The sequence below is a fragment of the Aphelocoma coerulescens genome, chromosome 4, assembly GCF_041296385.1.
Source record: "Aphelocoma coerulescens isolate FSJ_1873_10779 chromosome 4, UR_Acoe_1.0, whole genome shotgun sequence".
In the NCBI taxonomy this organism is placed as follows: domain Eukaryota; kingdom Metazoa; phylum Chordata; class Aves; order Passeriformes; family Corvidae; genus Aphelocoma; species Aphelocoma coerulescens.
The window spans coordinates 4,158,535-4,184,779 of NC_091017.1; the positions used below are offsets into that span (position 1 = coordinate 4,158,535).

The following is a 26,245-nucleotide window of genomic DNA, read 5'->3' on the forward strand; positions in this document are numbered from 1 at the left end:
TTGTGGCGTGTGCTGCTTTGGGCTGGGGTACAGTTAGTTTTCCTCATAGGGGCTGGAATGGGGCTGTGTTTTGGACATGTGCTGAACACAGGGACGATAACACAGAGATGTTTCTGTTCTTGCTGAGCAGGGTTCACCCGGGGCCAAGGCCTTTCCTGCTTTCTGTACGGCCACGCTGTGAGGAGACTGAGGGTGCACAAGAGGCTGGGAGGAGACACAGCCAGGAAAGCTGACCCCAACTGACCAAAGGGATATTCCAGACCTATGGCCTCATGGTCGCTATATAAAATGGGCGGAACAAAGAGGAATGGGGACACTTGGAGTGATAGTGTTTGTCTTCCCAAGTCACCATTCCTGTGATGCAGCCCTGCTCTGCTGGGGATGGCTGAACACCTGGCTGCCCATGGGAAGTGTGAACTAATTACTAGCTCTGCTTTGCTGGCGTGCATGGCTTTTCCTTTCCCTATTAATCTTTGTCTCAAGGTATGAGATTCCCAGCTTTTACCCTTGCCCTTCTCTCCCTGATCCCACTGGTGGGGGAGTGAACTGCCTAGGGTTAAACCATGACATGAGGAAAGCAACCCTGTGAAGGACAGACCTGCTCTATCCATCCGCACTCTGGGCTGAGGAGATGATCTGTGCCTCTACTTTAGCAAGCACACAACTTCCATTGTAATGACACACTTTACATGGTGGCATCCAAAATCCAACATTGCATAATATGCATAGATAAGGAAAATATGTGTAAGCTGGAAATGCAAGAAAAACTCCAATTTAAAAAGCAAAATACAAACCTTTTCTCTGGAACTTACTCAATACCAGTGTGTTCTGACTCTCTGAAATTTCCAAGGAATAGATCAATAGCCCAAGTGATTTTTAACTTGAGTGCCATTTTTGTTGGCAAAACAAATTATCAGTGTTATTGGCCAGTTAATTAAATGGATGTAACTATTACTTTTTATTTCCCTTTTCTATGTACTGCTGCTTAGTTAGATTTTTCTTCTGCCATTACAAATCTGAAGGACAGTCAAGAGTCTCCAACTTACCAGAAGCTAATTGCAACATCCTTATAAAGGCTTCCTCTCAGTCTAAATTTCAAATTTGTATAAAACTAGTCAGGATCTCCAATTACAATATGAGTAAGATTTATATAAATGTCACATTTTCAAGTCACTGTCCTCATCTCTGTCAGAATTACATCCTTACCATAACAACAGTGGTGCAGGGACCAACATACCACAGAAGTATTTTAAAGGGTACTTTTTAGGACTGTTTTTCAATGTATATTAAAAACAAAAAGAACAAAGTAAATCAGAAAATTTGCTTCAATTACAAGAAGCTCTGCTGCAAAAGCCATTGCTAAACTGGTCTCTGAATGCTCATTCTAGTTAGAGAGTGTAGTTACAGGCTAACAAAAAATGATGATGCAGTCTTGGGAAGCAATCCAGTTGCAAATGATTTACTACCAAATGCAGGCTAGCACAGGGCACATTCCATAAAGGAAGCCTCATCTAATACAGGATTTATGCACCTCTAAATTAGGCATTGTGAAACCAAGCTTACAGGCACTGACCTCCAGAGTGGTGTAACACTTTCTGGGTGAAACACCTGGAGATGCTTGAGAGTTCTGGGCTCTCCACACCATGCATGGCAGAGTCTAGCACCTCACAGGAGCTTAGCAAAACCCCCAGACATTAACCTGCCACTAGTTAGTCAAAAAAATGAAAATAAAATAGCTTTGACAGAGCAACAAAGATGTCCTGCTCCAAGCAGACTCAGAACTATGAGCCCAAAGTCTCAGTTCTCTCCCAAATGAGAGCACCAACAAGGATTTTAATACCTGGGAAATCTGTGTTTAGGCTCACACAAGCATGATATACAGAAACATGTATTAAGGTACATCACATATGCAGGGCTTCTACTCCCACCATGTTTTAGAACAAACACAACAACCCAAAGACATTGACAAAATCATTCTCTGCTGGATCTTGGACAATCTAGACACCAGAACACACAAAATAATCAATACAGACAGCACAATAGAAGTGTCAACAGTATCTCTTGAAGAACCTTTTCTTCAAACAATTTCCTTAAAACTACTATCTTACAACTTGTACGGACAATTTTAGTGTCTAACCCTGCTCTTGTGGAGGGGCGTCACGACAGAGATTACTCAGTTCTGCCAGGAGTCAACCACCACACACATAAGCACGACCTAGTTGATACATGTAATCCTTTTGAAGGAAGAACCTTTCAGTGGAATCCCTTGTTAAGAACTCTTCAATTAGCCAAGCTCTCATGCCCTAATGGGGTAACAGCCTCCTGTGAATAAGTAACCAAATAAAAGACAGAAATCAAAGGGTAAAACTCAAATGATGGTGGGTAGATGTTATCAGCAAGCACCTCAAGGATCTGTTCTTCAGAGCCAGCTTATTAATACATTCTTAATACAAAGGAGCCCCCAGCAAGACATTCAATTGGAATTATTTCATCTTGCAGACTAAGCATTCCTCGCTCTCCTCAAACCCAAGTTCTGCACAAGCACATAACTGCTAATGAATGTGTGTGTCTGTCCAAACATGTGCTTCAAACTAAAGCCACAGCCTGCTTGCCCTTCTCACTAGCTATAAATTAGGGACAACAGCACCTGGGTACCATAGAGTCCAAAGTAGATTGGAGGAGCATGAGGGCATCCCTAAAACAAAAAAGACATTGATAGCATTGGATCACATCATTAGTTACCCACCTCACTTGATTTTTAGCTGCTGCCAACCTTACAACTCCATCTAGGCACCCATACTATCATCCCTGTAAAAATCATTGCTTTCCAAACATCTCAGCTGCACTGGGCCTCATCAAAGTTCACTATTCTAAAAAGGTAAAATGGCTTTTAGCTCATGAACACCAGCCTTTCTGAGAAGCAATTCCATTCTCTTAACTAGTTAATTAACTGAGGAGAAAATGGAAGTGACATATTAGATTCTCACCAATAAATATTTCTAAAAAACCAATAAATTCAAATAAATAGGAAAGAGCATGGCAGAGAACCATGACACAAAATTATGAAGGAGCAAAGAAGGCAGCAATTTAGATATTTAAATATTTAAAGCTAGAAACAATTATTTTGAATTGTTTATACTGGATTTTACAACATGAAATACTCTTTTAACTAACTTTTGATGGAAAGTAGTATTAATGCTAAATCAAGATCACATGGTTTATTTAGGCTCTGGAAACATTCATCCATCTCCAAAATAAATTCATGTAGGGCTTGGTTTAGGATGATAACTGTGAGAGCTAGTTTATTTTTATAGACTGTTGCTAAAGCACTGGTGGACTAAAAATAAGTTCTGTCAAACAATGATACTGTACTCTCAATCTCTAACAAACAAATACTTTCCATAGATCATCCAAATCAGGACAGTGAAAATGAACTGTTATTTTTGAGAAATAATAAATAAGAACTTGGTGAAGATAAGATTCTTAAATTTGTAGTGCTTCTAAGACACTGGCAGAGGAGGGAAGGCATGAATGCTTTAACAGCCTTTGTTTCCAGTGATAAATAGCGTACATGCAATGTTCACTAGTTTGTGATTTTCTAGATTGGCTGCAGGCTTTTTGCAGCAACCTCTAAAGGACTGTGTGCCCACCATGAATTTTCCCCCACTAACTCTCAGCTTGAGGGTTTTTCTGAACAAATACATTTCACTCTCTTCTGCGGTTCAGTGCCTGCATGCCAAGGGCTGCTAACTCGCCTGTTCTTGGGATATTGAACACAACCCTCCAACCATCTCTACTGAGTGGTCCCTACTTATGTCTTAAATTCCCTCTCATGTGTGATTTAACATTTCTGAAGTAAAGCCTCATTTGTGACCTTTTCCTCAGTGTGACCAGTTACTATCTCAATTTTAATTATGGCTTCTCTACAACATTTTCATTGCGCAGCTTTACTGCGTTACAGTTTTCATTTCTTTCTCGCTGTAGCAGCAAACCCTGTTTGTTTGGGGGTTCACTTGAAACACATTACACTTATTCAAAGACATGCATGAGATCTTTTCATTTAACATCCTTATCTGCCACCATTATGATTTCACTTTCTGTTCTTATTTTATCCTACAAAGATAATTTGTATCCTATTGTTTACTGGAAATGGAGATACCTGGTGTACACCTCTTCAAAAGATGTTCCTGTTCAAGTGACAATTTTTTGTTCCTGACAATGCTTTCTCATACCTTAGCTAAAAATTTTTTTTAAAAAATAAAATAGAATTCACTTTGCATGTTAATACTCCCACTTCACTTCTGGAGGCAGGACACCAGTTCCTCTGTGCAGACATTCCACTCGGCCAAAAAGAACCCAGTGACTAATGAACTTAAATCTGCATTTCAGACTTTCTGAAATCCGAAATTACCTTTTCCCCTTTGGAAAACTTTCCAACTACAAGTGTGTGAATACTGTCAAAACACTAGATCTAAACCTTTTAGTTGAAAGCTCACAGGATCTTCTATCTCCACCTCCTTTTGTATTCTTAGTCAAAGGAAGCAAATCCCCAGAACTCAATTTCCAGTTGAGTTACTGTTTCTGGGAATGCAATTGACAGCTTATTTTCTAAAAAAATTCATTACATTTACAAGTCATCCACCCAAAGGGTGACTGTGCTCAATTAAGAGAATAAGGTCTATACAAAACGGGGCTCTCTCTTTCATACATAATACCTAATTCTGCCAGTGCCAAAAGACTTAGCTATTTCTCTTTTCTTAACTAAATTTTTTCTGCAGTTACTATGGATAACATGCTGTTTATCAAGAAGTAAAGAAATCAGACAGATTTTCACTTTGTAACCCAACAGCATGTGATAAGCATCACCTGTAGACACTGTTAAAAGGCACCATCTCTAAAATAGGGTGGATATTCTGAAACAAAGAACTTTCTGTGCCGTGCAGTCAGTTTCAGGCAGAACACACCATACTAGGAAGTTCAGAAACATGAATAAGCCCCTGAATGTATTTTACCTCTATAAAAAGCCCAATTCTTTCAAATTAAGTGCCCTTTCAAAAATCAAGTAGTTATAAATCCCATATGGAAGACCATTTTTATTTGGAGATCTTAAGTGCAAGATCTTATTTTGGCAGCAGCAGTGAAGACAAAGGGCACAGGCAAGGCTTGGAAAAACTGCCTCAGCTAAGACTGCCCAGCTCTTCCTACTCTAACACTATCTCCTTAGTTCTTACAATTTTACCAAGCTGTAATTATTCTGACTAAAATTTTCCACACTAGGCTTTTGCCAGTTTTGAAAGACATTTTTCAGGCTCCTCCAAAAGAGAGGCTAGGGAAAAACACACTGCTCTTTACAGATTAATGAGCCCCACTGACCTTTCCAACAGCTTGAGAGCACTAACACTTCACAATGGGTGGGTCACCAAGCATATCTTTTTGCCAGCCCCAGGAAAACCCCCCTGAACTTGGCCAAGCACAAATGTTTGGACATACTGCAAATTTATGTATGCAGAAGAGATTTAGATTTTAACAACTCATTGATCACCCTGTCCAAACACAACGCATGAGACAAGGAAGCCATGTGTGGGAAACATAAAGAGGCAGACTCTGAGTGAAAGAGGCACAAATGAAGAGCTAACATGAAAGTGGAATTTTTAAGTGCTACCTGGGCACAGAAACTGGGATCAAGGGTGGTAAAGAGCAAAGGCTGGCTGAAAAAGTCAAAGGGTGGAGAAGCAACAGGAGGAGTTTCATCTAGGAGAAAATTCGGTGGGGGGCAGCAAGCCAAGCCTGGACATTTACCTCAAGAACTGGAAGGAAACTCGAAGTTGCTGTCTAGCAGACAAATGGTGAGACTTTGTATCTGCAGAGCCATCAGTAATACATCCTATTTCCCTGTGGACCAGAGAAGATAACTACATTCTACCCTGTTAAAATAATACTCTCAATTCTACAGACCTACAGAGGTCTGTTGGATTGGAAGTTATCCATCCTGATAAAGAGCAACATCTGCTTTTTTCCAACATATGTATATAAAAAAAAAGACTACTAAGAATTTACAAGCAATAAAACAAAGTTAAAGAAAAATCAGACTGCAAAACCAAGCACTGAATGTCTTAGCAATTTTAATTAGGCTTTCCTGGGCAGGCAGTTTATGAGGAGTTTTTGAAGACACAATCACATACTACAACTTTGATGAAATCCCTGCTTTTTTCCCCATGACGCAGCACTCTGAGAGTAAATCAGCAGAGGACATGAAAAGGAAATGCAATCTGCAGACCTTGCAGAGTTTAGAAACTAAAGAATTTAGAAGCAATGGAGAACACAGCAGATGAAGACCAAGAAAGATAATCCCACAGATGACGTAGCTAAACGCTGCACTTGAATAATGGATTTATCCCTGCCACTGATAAAATCCTTTGGGGGTGTCAGGAAACCTACATATTTGTCTTAAGACCAGAGAATACTGCAGAAATAATTTGCAGAAGAATTAGGGATATGTTTTGAATATGAAGGGTCGTTAGAGATGGTCATGTGAGAAAAGGTTAGTGCCTTCAAATGAGTGCAAAAAATGGTTGGTTACATTTGTCTTCTTTCTATGACTCAGGTCGTCCAATTAGAAAACACAATTATCTTCTTGGTCTGTGGTGAAATTAAATCATTTAGTAAAGACCTCAATGGAAAAATGTCTTTCTTCAAATCTAACTCTCCACACCTCAAAATTAACTTGATACAATTTGTGGTCATCATCTTTTAATACCTTTGCCTAAAACTATGGAGGTTCCAGCAGAACAAGCAACTGACAATGCTGGCATAAACTAAAGGCAGTTGGGGGAATACCAGGAATCCAGTAGTTCAGATTAGAGAATCATCACTCCTGTACCTTTTCCAAACAAAAATTTTTATCCTTGGAAGTTGCGCCATGACCCAAGTAAAGCTCAATCTTCTGCCACCTCTTTATGGTCATACCACTTCATAGTCTGAGATAAAACACCCTCCCCCCCAATCCAAGCACAGAACAAGCCTGCAATCATCTGGAGACAGAGGCACAGAGGACTGCCACTCAGTATGCCATACCTCATTTGGTGGAACGGCAGCAAAGGGCTGAATGACGGCTGCCAGGGGGATGCGGGCCTGCTTGGCCATGTCTGAAGTCACTGGGAAGCAGTAGGTGGTACAGCGGATGTACCGGGGGCTGGCGTGGCCTGCAAAACACAACAGCGCAGGATGAAAGGCTGGCAGAAGGAACCTGCCCAACCCAACACGGAGCAGAAAAACCCGAACAACACAAAGCAACAAGTGCATGTGCTACATTAAATACATGCTTGTTTTTCCTCCCATGCAGGCTTCTGCCCATCGCCCCTCCCTCTGGTTAAATCTTCTCCTGCTGTCTGAGTATAAAGCAGAGATTTAAACACACCAAGAATAACCCCACAATTATTTGCAACAAGAACCTCAGGAGATGACTTTGAAATAGCTCATATCGAAGATCTTACAAGAAAATATGGATGATATCCCAGTGGACATGTCGACACTGTACATAAAGGAAGGAGGCAGACTAATACTTGTTGGGGTCTCCTCCCCCTGCCACGGAGCCCTGGGAGAGGGGCCCTGGGGGGGAGGCACGGGGTTTCCCTGCCCCTGGTCAGCCTCGTTCCCCATTGGTTGGTTTGTGTTTCCCTGTGGGGGAAGGACCCTCGGGTCCCGTGATTGAGCAGTTCCTGAGCAGAGCCCCGCCCATGCAGCTGGAGAAATAAACATCTCTGAAACATCTACCAAGGATCTGTCCATATCTATTTCCTTTCCACAGGACTCCTGGTTTGATATATGCGTGTTACAGTAATCCCCGCTGTAGCAAATACCTACTGCTAAGACTGCTCTAATGAGCTAGCTCTGATTCAGAAAACACTGTATCTGTCTTAACATCACCATGCTCACCTATATTGCAAAATACAGGGTGCGGAAGTCATCACCCCACTTCCAGGAGCACATTTAGCTCAGGTCCCTCAACAAGAAACTGCTGTGTGCTGCAAACAAGAGCACTGAAAGGAGTTCAGGAATCAGCTTCCTGATGCTCCCTTTGTAACCAACAAGCTCCAGCTCTGCTCAGTTTCTTGAAAGGAATTTCTTGGATCATCAGAACAGCATTATCCCATTCTCAGATAATGCCAAAAAATCTTGGTGTGTTTGTACATTTTACACAGTTTATCTAAAAACTGATAAGTTACTGCTGGGCTGAATAACACCACCTGTATTAAATAACACTTAACCTGTATTAAAATATTGAGCCTGCTGTCAAGAGCAGCATGTGGAAGACTTTACTTCGATAAATTTTTCCTTTGGCCAGCGCACATCAACTACACAGCTTGCACACTGCCCCTATTACTTGAATAGAAATTCGTATCTTAAAAGGTAACAGTGCTAGCCTAGTCTTACTGCTTCCTCTAGTGTCCATCTTTTAAATTTTCAGAATAATCCAAAAAGGATTTTCAACTTGAAATGTAACATCTTCAAAAATTTTAAGTTAAAAAGGAAAGTTGTCTCAACTATTCATATTCTTTTAAAGGCCAGGAAGGGTAGAGGAGGTGTTAACCCAAGGTGTAAGAATTCAACTCCCACTTTCCTCCTCCCCCCTTTTTTTTCTGTTCAAAGGAAGTTTGCAGTTTCACATCCAATTTAGAGCAAATACCATTATTTTCAAATGAAAAATTTGAGAATTTAGGGTTTTTTTTTTTAATTATATTTTATTTCCCCTAGTAACACTCCCAAAGCAGTAACAAGGACAGTTACCTTGGTCCTGGATCACGCAGTTGGTGGTGACAAGGGGAGGAACCTGTCCTCTTGTGTTTGTGGCATAGACCTGCCCTCCCCTGGCAGCCTTATCATTTTCAATTACTTGAATCTGATGAATAAGAAACAAGAACAGTATGAGGAAGCTAAGTCATGCATTCAGCTACATTCATGAACAGGCTAAGATCTACACTAAGTACGACTCCAGTTGAAGCCTGGTTTGTAACAATTTACAACATAATGTCATGAAATGTTCATGCAGGCTGACTTTACTGCCCAAATTCCTTTCACATACACTGCTTCTTGTTACTTCTGCATGGTCCCTCACTCAAGTTTAAGTCTGACACTTTTTAGGATCTAACCAAAGTTATATAAAGCTGTATTTTGTTCCACATCAGAAATCGAATCACTGAGAGAATACCATCATTCCTCTTCTTCCCTCAGCAACCTGGTTTAGAGTGCAGCCAAACAGCTGTAGGAGGCAAGAAGAATGAGACAGGGAATTTCTGAAACTGGCTTTGCCACTGCTGCTGGCACCTCATGGAATTGTGTTTTTACACTGCACATGAACTTCTAATAATAACTATGGAACTTCAGAAGCCTCAGTTGGAAAGCAAACAGAGTAGAAAAACTAAATTAGTTGCATAGAGTCTACTGATCAATGTCCAAGAGGTATTTCCTAACACACTGAAAATAGTCTGGGGCCTGTAACTTTTTTTTCATCAATGAAGTTTTTTGTACTGCAATTTAAATATACAAGACATTCCTCAGAGAGCTTGTTAGATCTTCTGCTTGATTACTTTTCCCTGCCCCCTTGGCTTGTATACTTATAGCAAACTCTTGCATTAGAAGGAAAAAGGTTTTGCTCTAAAAAGGTCCACTAGCTGAAGAAAGCAAACCACTCTGAGACTTAGCTCTGCAAAGAATCAATGTGCCACGGCATTCTGCAGCTAACTGACCTAAATATATCATTGCTCTTGGAAATAATTGTTGACAAAGTCCAGATGCTAGTTTTCATAGATGTTGTCAGGGTACACATCAACCTCTAACATATGTAAGAGAAATACAAATCAACAACAGCTACAGATAATAAGTAAATTTATCTGGCAACACTACTATAATTATATAATCTAAATATAACAACAGAAATACACATGGTCATACTTATTCCTCATTCTGAATTAGCTTTTTGTCCTTTACAGACATTGACCCAGATCATGTTTCTTTTAAACACTCATTCTGATCCTCTCTGTGCTGCTTAAACAAACCTTTTAACCTATTTTAACATGGCTGTTTGTAGTCAAGGCTGTTTATGCCATGTGCATAATTGAAACAAGACATCAGCCCATGTTTTCATGCCAGACCTCCTTCTCCCCCTGCCCTTTTCTTTTTAAATTAGACAAGATCATTTTATCCTTCTAACGTAAAAAGCATTGCACGGAAACACTAGGAATGATTGACTTAAGGGCATTTGTTATTTATACAGACACTTGATTCAGGGGGTTTTTTACACAATGCTTTTCAGTTAAAAATTGCCTTTAACAAGGTAATTGCAGTTGTTACATTAATCCTTGGGAATTATCAACAAGATTTTTTCCAAAGTTATGGGGGGGGGCGGTTTACATCAAATCCATCACTGGGTAAAAAAAAAAATCTTTTCTAGAAGGACAAAAGAATACTCCAATTTAAAGAAGCAAGACAGTTTCATACTACACAGTGTGAGGCTTTTGCAAAAATGTTTTTCCTGTACAGCAAACCTGCCTCACCAAGAAGTGGAAGATTGCTTCACCCAGACTAGCTTGCTGTGTGGTAGTGAAAACATTTTTTAAAGGAGAAAGTTCTAGGTTGAAGCTGCAGGGCACAGCCTGCTTCAAGAATTCTGACCCTCTGAGGACCTTTTGACCTGCCAGATGATTGCCAGAACCACTCTGGGCACCAGAACATTTTCTCCATGAGTTTAGCACACTGTTGGTTTTTATTTCCATTAGCTGTTTCCAGTAAAGAAGTTAAATGCTGCCTGAGCCTGATCAGCCCTTTCTTTGCATACCAATTAGACTACTTTATTTCAGAAAGATGGATGCAACCATGACCTTGTTTTCTCTAGCACCATCCTAAGAAGAGACACTGTCCCACCAGTGCACATTCAACAGCTGAGCCTCTTCAGCCTGCATGAAGCTTAAGCATCAGGTATATTCCAGGCTACTGAAATCTTTACAAGGGTGCAGCAACTGGAAGGATGGCTGGGGTAAATAATTCTGGTTGCCTGGGAAACTCTTGAAATCAAAAGGCAAAGTGGCTTCTGAGCATGTGACTTCTCAGCATTGCCAGGACTGCAGTTCTACAGTTCATGTACCTGTATTCTGCACCCATCCTAATTCTGGTATCTGTTACGAAGTTTAAGCCTTCAAACTTTTCAGAGTGAAAAGGAAATGTGATAAGCTCCAGTGAACACAAGTAGTTCTTCAGTACTGCTCACTGTCACATTAAGAATCCTGTTGAGAATTCCTAGTAAAGCATTTCCTATGAAGTATTTGGGACATATATATATATATGACTATATATATATATGAGTATGTCCCCTGTTAGATAAAGTTATAAAGCGTCTTTGGTACTCAAACTAATTTCATGCACTAATTGATCCAAAACTGACAGCACACAGTACAAAACTGCATGAATTAGCAAACTGCAAAAACTAGAATGTATGTTGAGAACCAAGCCATGTATGTTATGAAAACCCTCACCAGCTAAAGCAAGCACAATGTCATTCCTTTATCTTAAATGCAGCAGAAAGTTACTTTTATAAAAAATTAGTGCTACATTACTTACTGGGCTTGGAATAGAGTCAGGATCAAGCTTCTTCTGCTGTGGGCCTGAGAGCTGTGCTGGACCACCAGGAAAAGCACCAGGATATGACAGCTGAGATGCTGCCATCTGAGGACCATAGTTTGCTGCAGAGTCACAAATGATAATTCATTTAAAGTATTTAAGTTCTATTATCAATGTTTAGCATCAACTTCTGCCATGCAATTATTCTTACTCAGCTAAACACAACTCCTCCTTCCCCTCTGTTTTCAGCAACTAAAAGAAATGGATTTCTTTGGCTCAGTTTGGCTTTAGTTTGTGTTTTTAAAAAGTAAGAAGAACACTGGATGTGACAACTTTGGCTCCAAAGTTTTCAGGTTTATGTCAAGTAGGACAGTTGGTAGAGATTACCACAGCTACTCATGCCAGGCCATTATCTCAGTGAGAATCTCTCCACCAACCTCAGTCAATGCAAGCTGATGTCATTAGCTGGCTTTTTGTATTCAGTTACAATCCATTATTGCTATAGAAAAGCATTTTTGAAAGCTGCTTATGACAGTACTACAAGACAGAAAGCAGACTATACCTTTACAGAGTGTAAGAAAAACTCCTCCCCATAGTATGCTGTGCCTTCACCAGTTACTAACCACATAATTCTGTTTCTGATCCAAATTAATCTCCTTTTTGTTGTTACAGTCTCAATAGAGGGCTAAACTTCTGAGCAAAAAGCAGAGCCTGTCTCAAGTGTACTGACTGACAATGCACATCTTTCCCTTCTACAGAAAGGGAATTCAAATTTCATTTTTCCCAGTCAGCTGAACATTCAGCCATGAATGGACACAGTTCCACCAGTGATTGTCCCTCCATGCTTTGTTTTCAATTACAAAACAAACATCCTTCCCTACCTTGCTGAGGATGATATCCAGGCCCTGGAGGCTGTCCTGGAAGCTGTTGCAAGCTAGGATTTGGAGGGACAGGTCCAGGGATTCCACCCTGCCTGGCCACAGGAGGCAATGCTGGCTGAGCACAAAGGCCATTAACACTATTTGCTGGTGGAGGAGGAAGCTGTGCTCCAGGTGGCAAACCCATCTGCTGCTGGGTTGGTGAGGGCAGTCGTGGGCCCTGGAAAGCTGCTGGATGCCCAGGAGACACACAAGAGCTCGGAGCAGTGGCAGGACCTGAGCAAGAAACTGTGTCAGATGAGTCAAAAGTGATAGCCTACCAAATCTGTGTCAAAGGTGCTCTAGTTTTGCTCAACACGTTTCTGTAACACATAGACAATATAGTCTCCCATACTGACAGTGCTGCCTTATGGGGACTCTGTGTGACTGTCCACACGACAAATCATGGTTTAAGTCTCAGCTGATTCATTCATTTTATTTCTTTTGGTGCTATTTGCAATAAAACCCTGCAGCGGGGGTAGATGGGGAAAGAGAGAGAGGGAAGCCAGAGTTAGACAGTTCTTCACTAGAACACACAGAGATCACTCCGCTTTCAAAATAATACTTCATTTCAGAATGTGAAACAACATTCTTTTTGCTCAATAATGCAATTCTTTCATGTGGCATGTTTTTGTTAGTCTGCTGTTTGTATTTCACCATTACAGGTTTGATGGAAAATAAATACACTTGATACTAAAAGATGAAACGTGGGAATTATTTTGTACACACTGGCAATGAATTGTTTGTTGTTTGTAAGATCCAGAGTCCAATTAGAATTAGGAAAACCTGGAAACAGGGCGTTTTGAGACTTACAATCTGTAAACAGTTATTACTTTACAAAACCTACATTTTTTAGTCAATTTTTTCCCCCAAAGACCTATGGCAAAATCATTTTAAAGAGAGCTAAAAAAATAACCAAAATTAGGTTTGAAGCAAAAGGACCAATGTGTTCACATACAAACACTGAAATACATCTTCTGTCACATATGTTAACTGAAAAAAAGACTTTACATGCAAACCACAAGCTTCCCAGCACATATGAGAACACTGTATTTTACATAATTGTTTTTTTAATTGTTTATATCATGTATTTTGCATAATTTACATACATATCAAAACTTGTGGTTGGAATTAATTTACATGGAAGCATCACATGATCACATCTTCATGGCCTAGCTTTGAGATGGTATAACATCAAAATAAATGCAGATAAGTTTAGATTAAAACCCAAAAATGTTTAGACAAAAAAGAAAATAGTTTCATAACTCGAGAAACTGTAAAAAGCTGAGAAAAATTAAACCCTGTCTGCATATTATTGCTCATGCCTTGGCTGTTACTGACAGGTTCACTAAGTAATGTGAGAAGTGACTGATGGGATACCCGAATTTTATGGAAGGTTTGTCAAGCATCAATTCAGAATTAAGCCCATAATACTGATTTAAGGAACTGGATGAGATAAAAAAATTCAAAGAACTTAAGCCAATGATGGTGGTCAAAGGTCTCATTTTCTCTTTATACAGAAGTTCAGTAAGTTTCTAATTATCATAGTCCTAATGCTTTAAATGAGAAAAAGTCAATCAGATAAACCCAATTACCATAGCTATTTATCTGCATGCTGTTGAACTGGTCAGCGAGTTGTGCTGTAGATGAAGCAGATGCAGTATTTGGGAAGGCTGTTTGTGACTGGTGACTGTAGGGAGGACAGGAAGGTCCTGTGTTGCTTGGAGGTGGAGGGCCTTGAAACCTAAAGGGAAAAAACAGTGCAGTTATGCAAAAAAATTACATCAACCAATCATAACTCTCAAAGATCTCACACCTCCTCAAGGTGGTGCTGAAACAATTAATTAGGACAAAACCCTAAGAGAGGATGCCCACATTCTGCTCAGAAAACGTATACTTGTATTAAAATACATGAGGCACACGAAGGACAGAGAGATTGCAGACTTGTTTAATAAAAACAGGCAGCCCATGTTTGTTTGCACACTTGTTAGAAACAAAGCAGAGTGAGTATGCCATGGCAAGTGAGCAGTAATAACTGTAAGCCCGAAGATTAGGAAACACAAGCTTCTGAACATATCACAGCACTCCATCCCCTCTCCAAGCTTATAAAGGAAGATTCCCTACCAGGGATGGGTGAAGAAGATTAGGAGAAAAATCTGTGAAGAGAAGAAAAGGAACTGAGAAACTGCTGAGGAGTTCTCTGTAGTAGAAGAAAAAGAAGATGCGGGTAGGGAAAAACTTCATGATTATCAGATACGGAAAACATGAATGCAAGAAAAATAGCTAAAGAAAAGAAAGCAGTAATAGACATGCGGCCTACAAAGTTATTTTCTACCAGACTATTTCACTGTGGTAAAATAAGATCTCAGCCTATGTCCCAGAGACAATCAACACAGCTTTTCCTGTGACCCCTCGTAAAACTGAGGATGGGCCCAGATATTTCAAGAGAAGTAGAATTCACTTTACTTGAAATTTCATCTGGAAATTTCCTGACCTATAACAGGACCTCTAAGCAATTTTGGAAAAAAACCCAAGATCAGGTAAAGAACAGGAGGTGTGCAGTTGACTGGAAGCTAAGGAAGAGAATCAGTATTTTGCTGGGTCATGTCAACCTGACTCTGTTCACCTTGCTTTTTCATCTGCAGGACAACCACCACTTCTCCCCATGCATGAGGACATCATCCCAAACAACTGATCACCAGTCTTTTTGGGTCCTCCTTCACACAGTGGTAACAAACAGGCTTCCCTACTTTGACATGAAATAACTATACAACAACTAAAGAGCACAGAAGCAGATTAAGACTTCAATTAACTACATGAAGAATGTTATTACATGGTGTCAAGTTCACTAAAACTGAAGGAGCTATGAGTACACAAACTGATTTTGCCACTCCTGGGAGATGTGCAAAATAATAATATTCGACAGAATTAAATAAAAAAGCTGCATATTGACCCACTTTACCTGCAACACAAGTATTGTGTAATAAAGCTTGGCTATCCCCTCATACAACCCTTTTTCAAAGATTTATTTTTACAGCTTTCACCCATCCCTGTTTTCTCCCCTTCCCATTCCTGTCTCTTTCACCAAGAGGTAACAGAGATCAAATAGCTCAGATGTCAGGTATTAATCCCTTCCAGTCACCTGTGTGGCTGCTGTCCTGGTGTACCAGACCCATTCTGGAAACTGGTCTGGCTGAACTGATGTGCACCAGGTGGTGGAGGCCCAACAGGAGGTGGCGATCCAAAAGGCACAGCTGATTTTGAAACACCTGCAAAAGATTAAGCACTTTTATGTAAAACCCTGTAAGAAAGAACAAGATGAGCAAGAAATACAGGTGTGAAGCTCTGCTCTAGCATTAGAAATAACAGCTTTGGGTCACCCTGTTTAAGCAGAGGGGTTGGACCAGAGGTCCCTTCCAATCTCAGTGATTCTGTTAGAAAGCACAAGATCTCTGAGACTAAGAGAGAGTAAAACTAAAACTAAGAGAGAGTAAAAAGGAAACAAATAGCAGTTCACAACTTTCCAGCAAAGAACCCAAGAGGGACAGTAAGAAAAAGCAATGAACAGACAGACCCTGCAACTGCCAGTTTGGGACAGTGGTAATTCACTGTCACCCAGTTATATTTCAAGGTAGAAACAAGAGGTCCCTTTGATTTCAGAGACCAAGGTAAGAATGAAAACTTAAAGCAATTTTTAAAACTAAAAACCAATAAGAGCTTCCATGTGTAGAATCTGCTCTCCTGTGCTGAAAATGGTTCTCAATTCAGATCTATATAGTGACTGTGAAGAAACTCTAGTTTATGTAAACAGCAGGGTTGAATGAGCAGCCCTTCAAACTGTATTTCTTGAACTCTTTTTCCCTTTAAATTATTCTAACATTAAAAAATTGTCTGGTATGGAACCAGTATTTTCCCCAAGTGTTCTAATAAGTCAATTACCAGAAGCATTTCTATCAGAATTCTGACTATATTCAGCATTTGATTACAGTAACACAACTCCTGCTGTTTTTAATAGGAAGTTCCAGAGAAACTGGGTAAAACTTTTTTTCTATTTCCTGTTGCAGTATCAGTGTAAAACTTACACAAGGTAGAAAGAGATGCAAAACACCTTCATAGAAAAGTAGATTCTGAAAACAAATTTTAAGCCAAAATAATACCTGGTTGAGGTGTTGAGTATGAGGAGTTAGGATCTCCATAATGTCCATAATGAATTGAAGAATTAGGTGGTCCAAAACGTCCTATTCCTGGCTGGGATTGGGAATATGGAGGAGCTGCAACATAACCTTGTTGACTCATGATGGCAATTTTCTCATTCCAAGTATTGTGTCCTCTTCAGGAGTCTGCAAAACAAAAAATGACACCTACTATTCATCACTCTCTGTGCATTTTAAAACACTGTGAATTGTACTCCCCCCAAAAAAGATAAAAGACACATTTGAAGGCAAAAAATGACCTGAAGTCAGGGGCAAAAATTAGTTTTGCTTGATAGCTTAGTTTTCTCAGCATTACCATGTACTGCATTTAAATAAGATTCATCTCTCCTAAGCCCATGGAGAGAACTGTAAGCAATGGATGTGCAGATGGAAAAAACTCTCAAAGGAAAGTCCCAAACTACTCCTTTTACCTGGAGAACCTTGACTTCAACTACACATGGAAAATACACTGTGAATCCTGCTCCCCAAATACCAGCCATCCCAAAGAACACAGAACACACCGAAAAATCAGGAAAGGCAAAATGACCAGAGTAGAAAACTCCCCTATTAAATCCTTCTCCTGTGCTAGCACACCTTATTTTAGAGGAGTTTTCCACCAAACCTTTTACAAACCTTCAACATCAGCCCCACTCCAGGCAAGTGATGGAAGATTCCTTGCTTTTGATGCTGGTGAAACAGAGAATAAAGTACAGGATAGAGAGAGCTCCCATTTCTGGTTGTCTTCTGCATTACTGGCCCAGGCCTGAGCAGCCTTTTTTACTCCAGAACTCCACAGTGTGACGAAAATGAGCACAATATATTCCGCAAGGGAGAGTTGAGGCAGTATGGCCCCAGCACTGCATGCTGCCCTTGCTGTTATCAGGTATCTTTTCCCTAAGCTTTCACATCTTGATCCTGATGTTGTTAAAGAAAATGAAACAAGCAAAATGCAGAATTTGGAAAAAAGCAATTCAGAAAGAGTTTTCTAATGAGAGCATTCACAAGACATGTAATTTCTTTCTTGTGGTCAGATTTTGTTAAACAGGACAGAGTAACATTTAGAAAACTTTCAGGAAAGAGCGCCCTGATAATTGCCATCATTTCTAGAAGCAGATAATCTGAAGAATCCTGCATTGCCAAACCATATGATTGTATTTCACCAGAGTAGTTTTCAGATATAGTGCCCTTGCCACCAAGGGATCTGAAAAGTCATTAAGGTTGTACACTCTGCACCCTTGATAATGAGCTTCCTCTTTTGCACGAAGAACTTCTATTTTGGTAACAGAATGAATTTAACAATAACAGAATTTCACTTTCTTGAGGCCCAAAGTAAACTGTTGTGAGAAATGCTGAGGATCCAAACCCTGAACGAGCATTTGCTACTCCTGTAGAGTCCCAAGCACACAGGCCAGGCATCCCCAAAGAACTAAAGACACACAACATAAATTAGCATTTCAGGTGTAAAGTGTTCCTTTCAAATAGCTTTCCCAACAATCTATACTTTACATTCTTAAGCTCAAGCTGTGAAGTCATCTTTAAACATGGAAACTGGATGAAAATAAATCACAAATTGTGCTCCAGAAGCACACACAAAAGCACCTCAAAATTATATCTCCAAGAACACACAGATAAATTTATGCTGCACTGGGACATGTCAGTAGAGAAAAGTTATCCCTATTAGAAAGCCCACTCCTAGGCTTCTCATAGTAAACAGATATTTCTGAAGAAAAAACCTCAACAGTTTTACTGATCGTCCATATCAAACACGAAACCACTCTGAGCTGTCTAGAGGCCTGGCCCTCCCCACACACCACCCGTGTAACCCTCTAAACCACGCTCTTCAATGCAGCACAACATTTCTCAGCTGCAGTAGTTAACTGCTTCTGGGAGTTAATCCTATGGAGTTTTTCCTTATTTATTAGTTAAAAAGGTAAACACAGGGAGAAGAAAGAAAAATGTTTAATCAGAGGCTTGGTGCTGCCAGCTGTACCTTCTTCCTTCCCCCACCTCCATCAGAAAAGACGTGGCAGTGAGAGCTTTAGTTCTTCCAAAAGACACTAAATTAGCATTACATTACCAACACACCGGTATATACATACATGTGTTTTATATCTATACAAAGGAAGAGATTTTCACTTAGAGGCAGCAGTAACAACCAGCACCTTAAGTTACAAGAGCATTCAGAGGAAATTACTTCCTCCACAGCTTACTCACACACACACAAAAAAAAAAAAAAATCTTGCCACGTCAAACTTCCCACAGACAGTATAAACACACAGAGGTTGTGCTGAAGTGAAACAAGAGCTCTAATCATAGACAAAATAATACAAGTTTTTTGAACACAGTTCCAGATTCTATTTAGCACCAAGGATATTTAATCTCTTCTCAGGATAGGTATATGTACCAACTATCACAAATGGGTGTTTTAAGGTCGCCTGAAGAATTACGAGCATTTCAGAAATTATGCTGTGGGGGAGGGTGTGGATGCACCACCACACCATGAAAAGAGTTCACACAGAAGGTCATGAAAACTTTTTTCTCCCTGTTTAAAACAGTAGTTTACCTTATACCCCATAACCTGGGGAACAACACCAGCAGTAAGGAACAGCTGCAGAATTTAATTCACCTCTATTACAGAATAGGTTGTCATCTTTTCCAGAGGACTGTACCTATGCAACACTCTGGTGTCTCTGTGAAGATGTAAAACTCAACTGTGTGCAAGCTGAAGTAAGACAACAGAAACAAAAACAGGCTCGCGTCCTTGGCTCCTTGAAGGAGAAATATTAACTTTGTATTTCTTCGGAGACGCGGTGCTCCCCAACACATCATCCAGGCAGAGGTGCTGTCGCTTCCCACGGCACGCTGCAATCTCAGTTTGGGAACCAATCTCGGGGGTGTGCACCTTTATCTACATGGGCTCACGCAAGCATAATGGAATATCGCTGCACACACACAGAGAATGCAACATAGCTACATACATATCTTAGGGGGCTTTTTCAGTAATATACAGCGAACTAAGCTATGAAAGCAAAATCTTAATTTCCCCCCATTCAGTGCTAAGCCTGCAAAGCTTTTCTACATTTCCTTATGCATATAACTTTTTCTATCCCCATCACCTACGAGTTTTAAGCCGCCGTAAGGTAAGGTCGCAACAGGTCCGGCTCCGCGCTCGGAGCCACCGCCCGCCCCGCGGCAGTACCTGTGCCTGCCCGGGGCCGCGCTCCGCCGCCGGGTGCTCGCGGCTGGGCGCTGCCGAGGGCGGCCGGAGCCCCGTGCCCGTGCCGTGCCCGGCCCGCCGCTGCCCGCGCTGTCCCCGCGGTGCCGCCTCAGCCGGCGGCGCCCGTTGGGACCGTTACCTGCGGCCGCGCGCCCGCTCCCTCACGCGCCCGAGTGCCACGTCTGAGGCGGCCCGAGCAGGCGGCGCCTGCGCAGTGCGGGCGGCGAGGCCGCGCCCGTGGCCGGGCCGTGCCCTCACGGGCGGGGGCGAAGGGCAGCCCGGGGCGGTCAGACAGGGACCGTATTTTTTTCTGCGCCAGGGGCTGCATCCCTCTCCAAACACGGAGCAGTGCTACAAGCGGGATGCCTTTTTTTTTTTTTTTTCTTTTTCCTCGTATGTGCTTGAAAAACAGAATCACGTCAAATAGGTTGGAAAAGACCTCTGAGATCAGTAAGTCCAACCTATGACCGAACACTACCACGTCAACTAAACCATGTCCTTCAGTGCCACGTCCAGGCTTTCCCTAAACGCCTCCAGCGCCAGGGACGGTGACTCCGCCACCTCCCTGGGCAGCCCATTCCAATGTCTAATCATCCATTCTCTGAGAAATTCTTCCTAATGTCCGACCTAAACCTCCCCTGGAGAAGCTTAAGACAGTGTCCTCTCATCCTGTCATCAGCTGCCTGGTCGAAGACGTGTATGTATATTTACAACTACATTTTACACATATATGTCTTGCATATCTGTATGTAAAATTATGCCACCTGAATATCTACAGTGAAATATGATGCAGGTACTTTGCCTGTTTGCATACTCCGGTTTTAGTTACTGTTCAAATGCATTTAAAAATGCTGCCTTGGTTACAGGATAGGCAATGTTTTTCTAATTAACAAAGTAGAAACAGGGAGTAACATGAGAGAGATTGGAAGTAACATGAGGAAGATGTATTTGTAAAGTTACTTTTCCTCCCAATCACAAATAAACATTAATTGTGTTAAAGTAAAAAGAAAGGAAAGTGGCAGATGAAAAAAACCATCACTCAAAGAAGCACAGAATCATAGAATATCCTGAATTGGAAGGGACCCACAAGGATCATCAAAATCCATCTCCTGGCTCTGCACAGGACAACCTCAAGAATCACGCTACAACAGCTGCATAACCCATGTGCATCTGGAATTCAGGCTCCAGAGGCTTTCTTATCCTTGTTCTACAACCTCAATAAGTCTTTTGAAAGTACTAAACAGTTTTACCTAGAGCTATACTTCAGTAATGGCTGTGACCTCAAAACAAACTGTCCAAAGCATTCATTACTGTACAAAATAATTTGGAAAAAAAAAAAACCACAGTGCCTTTGAAACAGATGTCAAAATGAAGATACACAGTTGCATCTTTTACATGAAAGACTCACTAGAAACCTCAAGAAGCAACACAAAGTAGGCAAAAAAAAGGCTTGACCTATCTTATTCTTGCTATCCATTAAATAATTGATGGATATTTAATGGATTCACCATTAAATAATATAAGCTGTTTTTCTGCGTGTTATCAGAGCCAATACTGTTGGATATGTCAGGAAAAGTCTAAAACCTTTCAAATCTCTCCCAACTGTCTAATTAGAATGGAAAATTTCATCCCCGAGGTGACAAGCATCGGTTAAACTGGATGTGGTTTTGGCTGCAGGGTATCAGTGACTCTTTCCTAAGCAGGATGCAAACCAATGCCTTTCATCATTGCTGTGCTGTAGTTTCAGCCCTCGCCCCTATCTCTTCTCCTGGTTATACAGACACATGAAAGTTATGCAAAACTCTTCTGAAATACCATGCCACTGAGGAAAAGAATGGGTTTAAGTTTGGACATTCCCTATTGCGCCAGGGAGACAGGCAGCCACTGGCCCACCAGTCCTGCTGTGTCTCGCTCCGAGCTATTAACAGTAAGCCGCTGTGGATAACTCAGCACTGAGGAACCGTGCACTTACTTGGCCACTGAATACTTACTATCAGATTTCTCCTCCCCGAAATCAGCTCCAGTGAAACCGAAACATGAGATCAGCAAAAGATAGCAAGAAGAAGCCATGGCATTGGCAGTTCTTCCCTTAATTCAGGCCCACTCTGGAAATGGATCAAGATGCCTCTTTTTTTCCTTTTTGTCCTTTAGCCTGGCACACTGAGACAAAAGGCATGCAGCATGTCACAGTCTGGATGTTTGGAAGCTACAAGTAGGATTTATCTACAGTTTTCACCCGTAAAATTAAAAGTAATTTAAGGTTTTCAGTTTCAGAAACGTGGAAACATCATTAAAGATTTAAGTGTGTTATTGATGTGGAAAGTAATTTCACAAAAATAAGAATGCAGGATTGCTAAACTATTGTAAGTAATTTTATTAAATTCTTTTAATTAAACTGTACCATAAAATCTAAGAATCAGACTGGGTTTGTTCTCTGTCGTTGTCAGTAATGATGACCTTTTAGGTTAAATTACCTTTCTTAACAGAATCAATTTGGTTGGAAAATTTGTCCTCTAGTGGTACCTATGCAATGCTGCTGAAAACCAATGTGATTTCATATATTTCAGACCTAATTTGTTGAAGTAAATAGAATTTGTCTAAATCTATATGTTTTTTTCTTCTATATTAAAAAACCCAACTAATTCCCTGTCTCTAAAATCTCACTTTTAAAGTTCTCACTACAATTTTTTCTGTTAGTACTGAAACTAAGAAAACATAGCCATCAGCTTGGGAGATTATTGGTTACGGAACCAACACAGGCTCTGTAGAAGGCTAGGTCAAATATTTCAGAGACCATTATTAAATTTATTTCTTAATTATTGCTATTTTTCAAATAATTTGAGATTGGACTGTTCCCAGAAATTACTACTGGACATCTATAAAAGCCCCTGCTGAACAAAGTGTGCAGATCTCCTGTCTCTATCTCATAGCACATCACATTAAGACAACGTGTGATTCCAGGAAACCTAGATCCTATCCTAACCTTTTCAGTTACAGGATGTCCTTAAAATATGGCCTTGCTACAAGCTGCCAGGAAGAATCGCAATAACCTTTCTCTAGGGGAAAATGTGGTCAATATTGGGTATGTTTTTTAAAGAAAAAACTATTTTACCACAAGGCATAGTTCCTAAAACTCCAAGGATTATGCATTTTAAAAGGCACTTCTTTTTGTTGAAACTGTTTTTCTTCTTTTAATTTCATTTGTATGTCCTTCAGACAAAGCTACAGGTTTGCTTTTGCACATCAGAAGGGTCCTAAGAGCTATTTACATAAAAAAAGATTACTTTCTTTTCTTGTCTTGCTTACATATAATCCCTGCAATCTTCTTTAATATTTTGCCTACTGTATATTTGAGGTCTATGAAAAACAGCATACAGCTCAGTGTAAAGCGCTTTAAAAGAAAAATGGAAATTATATTTCAAAATACTGTATTTGATTAAAATGAAAGCAAAGACTTTGGTATAAAGAAAACAAATAAAATTTTGAAGTAATTATGTTCTTCTCAAAAAACAAATAGTGTGTCAGATTAGAAACTGCTACATGAAGAAAAAGAAAAGATGTAATATTTCAGGAATTAGAACACTACTGTAAGAAGAAACACATCAGCGTTGTGAGTCAGCTACATTTCTAGTATACAAAGCTAAGCACAGTAGAAACCTGAAAGAGGGTACAGCAGAAGTGAATAGTGATATTTTGATTAGACAGTCTCAAAGGCAATTAGAAAATATTATTGGAATGCACCCTTTAAACACTGCCCTATAGGGAATGAAAACAGCAAAGGGTTTTCAGAATACCAGACTAATGTAGGTGTTGTTATTCAGGGGAAACAACGCAGTAGTGTTAAAATCTTGGGCATACATTCATTGCTGTATATCTCCTAAGTACTCCGTGTTAATAGGGCTACTTAAAAAAGGGGACAGTCCTTCCTGGAGGGACTGTCCACTATAACCCAGTATAGTGGTATGGGGCCACTATAAAGGAAGAATTAATTCCTCCCTGGTTTGTTGGTTTTTTTCACTGAGGTAACTCAGGCTGTGAATCAGAGCACCCAGAACACAATGGGTCCTGCCCAGTCAGGGAGGCCACTGGGAGGCCATTAGGGATTGCTGAGCACACGGATCATGCCAGTGAATCTCCCTTTTTCCTTCTGCTGCGTGCTGACCTCCCACTCCACAGTGATGGTAAAGCTGTGTTTCACTCAGGCTGCTTTCAGCACAAAGAGGTCCTAGCTCCTCATGCTCATTAAAAAGTGTTTTTAGATGAGAAGAAGTGTAAATCCAATTCCAGTTCATAAACCTGTATTCCGTTTGTCTGAATTAATCTACAAATTCATTTAGACTGATTATACATTCTATTCCCTGCTGTGAGCTGGGATATTTTGTTGGCTGCTGGTAGCTTTTGAACAGCTGCATTGTTTCACCCTAGAAATGGCTGAATTTTGTTATACCCTGCAGAGGATGGAAGGATTGGGAGTGCTTCACTCCTTCCCTGCCCCAACCCTTTCAAACATCACTGGCAGCTGGTAAGTCCACAATGACAGCCCCTGTTGTCTCCATGCTCCTTAACTCCTCCGAACAGAAGACAAAAATCGACCACCACAGAGGGCATTCACTGCCTACCTCAGAGACTGTTGGTAGAGTTTACTGGCATTTTGCAAAGCAAAAAATTCTATTTGGGCACGAAAAACTATATGCAAGGGAAAGAGTACTTAATGCTATTATTTGCTTAGGAGACACTCTGGGTCTTGAGAGCTGGGCACTTGCCTTAAAGCCAAGGGCCTAAGTTGGTCCCTGTTAGCTAAAACTACTTTCTTTCCCTGAAACTCAATAAAACAGAAATTTTTATAAAATGCTTTATGGTCCACATGTGGTAAGTTCTATGCAGGCCACACGTTACAAAAGCAAAGGTTCTTTTAAAAAATGTCTGTGGCTGCTTTCTCCAAAAAAAGTACTTTCTGGCTAGTTCAAGCCTCTGGATTTCCCAATATCTGCAAATTGTGAGACTCCTCTGCTTACTCTCCCTGACTGTTGCTATTTTGGTTTTCTAATGAAATCAACATTCTGGCAACTTGATCCAGAACATTTACAGGAGATAGATGTGGTGTTCTGAGAAAACTGCTGTGATGTTTCAGTTGGGGAATTTCAATTATCTTTTTAATTCATTTACTGCTGTCTAAGATGCATGAGAGTGGAAGATTGCACTACCTGTTCTTAACAAAAAAAACCCCCAAGACTTGATTATCCTGCTGTAATTGCTACATAATGAACTGTAACATAAAAACAAAGATGAGGTCTAATTATATTCCGATGAATAATGTATCACTTATAAAGCACTGTGAATAAACATTAGGCCACCAGTCTGAGAAAGGACAGCAGAAAGTTAAAACGATCCTTTCTGTGTTTGCTTGCTGAATGTATGGAATTTCTCAAACATTGATATATTTCACTTTTACATTCAAAAGCATCTGAAGCAGCTTTGTTTACATAGGCTTTCATTTTATGTTTCCTGTTTGTGTTTAAAATTTCTGATGTATTAGTGGAGTCTTGCTATAGAGCAGTACTCAAATAAACTTGCTATCATTAAAAAAGAGTAACTGAGTTAATACTTCATAATAAACTGGCTATTTGATTAAGTTACTTAAGATGCAAATACTTCTATGTTTGTTCTTACTCACACTGACTGCGCTTCCGCTTTATTCTACCATTAATTTAGAAGTAAAAAATCTTCTACCTGGGCATGGAAAAATTTACATACAAGAAAAGAATCTCTGTTACTTGTAAAAATATCAGTCTTGATTACAAACTATTTTTCAAAATACTGGGTTTGTGCTATTTGGATACCTTTAGTATAAAGCATTTGATGCCTTCCCCATGATCAACAAAAAATAAAGATCAGAATTAATTTTTAAAAAAATCCATCATGTTATTTTTACTTCATGGATGCAACAAAAGGATAGGAGATGCAGCTGGCATTAAACTTAAGAGTAGGAGCAAAATTCTATTTCATGCTTGGTGTCACAACATGCATGGTAGATTTGCACTGTGGAGGCACATAAAACACTTGTTCAATGTTTGCAGACATGAGCAGTTGGAAAACAGGCAGATCCATGTCAAGGCCAGCTACACAGTACACAAGCACCAAAAGCAGAGGCCTGTACCAAAGGCAGAAGGAGCTGAGAACTCTGGAAACTGGTTCCTGGCAAGAAGATGCAGAGCAACAGGCAAGGCTGCAGGATCAGCAGGGGTTAAGTATCAAGGTGTTTTTGGAGGGCGGATTTTTCCAGTATAATCTGCTCTGCTTGGAAA

At 40.3% G+C, this 26,245-nt stretch overlaps 1 protein-coding gene across 6 annotated transcripts in view; it reads right to left on the reverse strand.

Moving 5' to 3' along the window:
- Positions 1-20,158, reverse strand: part of SEC24D (SEC24 homolog D, COPII coat complex component) — a 67,160-nt gene extending 47,002 nt beyond the window's left edge. The window contains exons 1-8 of one of the 6 annotated variants that reach the window (XM_069012551.1): positions 20,080-20,158; positions 16,688-16,870; positions 15,673-15,799; positions 14,126-14,274; positions 12,495-12,767; positions 11,614-11,735; positions 8,788-8,899; positions 7,075-7,202 (exon numbers count right to left, since the gene is read on the reverse strand). In XM_069012551.1, coding sequence (XP_068868652.1) covers positions 7,075-7,202; positions 8,788-8,899; positions 11,614-11,735; positions 12,495-12,767; positions 14,126-14,274; positions 15,673-15,799; positions 16,688-16,826 — 1,050 coding nt within the window. In that variant the 5' untranslated portion in view covers positions 16,827-16,870; positions 20,080-20,158. Of the gene's footprint in view, positions 1-7,074; positions 7,203-8,787; positions 8,900-11,613; positions 11,736-12,494; positions 12,768-14,125; positions 14,275-15,672; positions 15,800-16,687; positions 16,892-19,843; positions 19,902-19,922; positions 20,027-20,079 lie in introns of those variants that run through there. The other 5 variants (XM_069012550.1, XM_069012554.1, XM_069012552.1 and 2 more) reach the window with 5 other exon arrangements.
- Between the last annotated feature and the right edge of the window lie 6,087 nt (positions 20,159-26,245).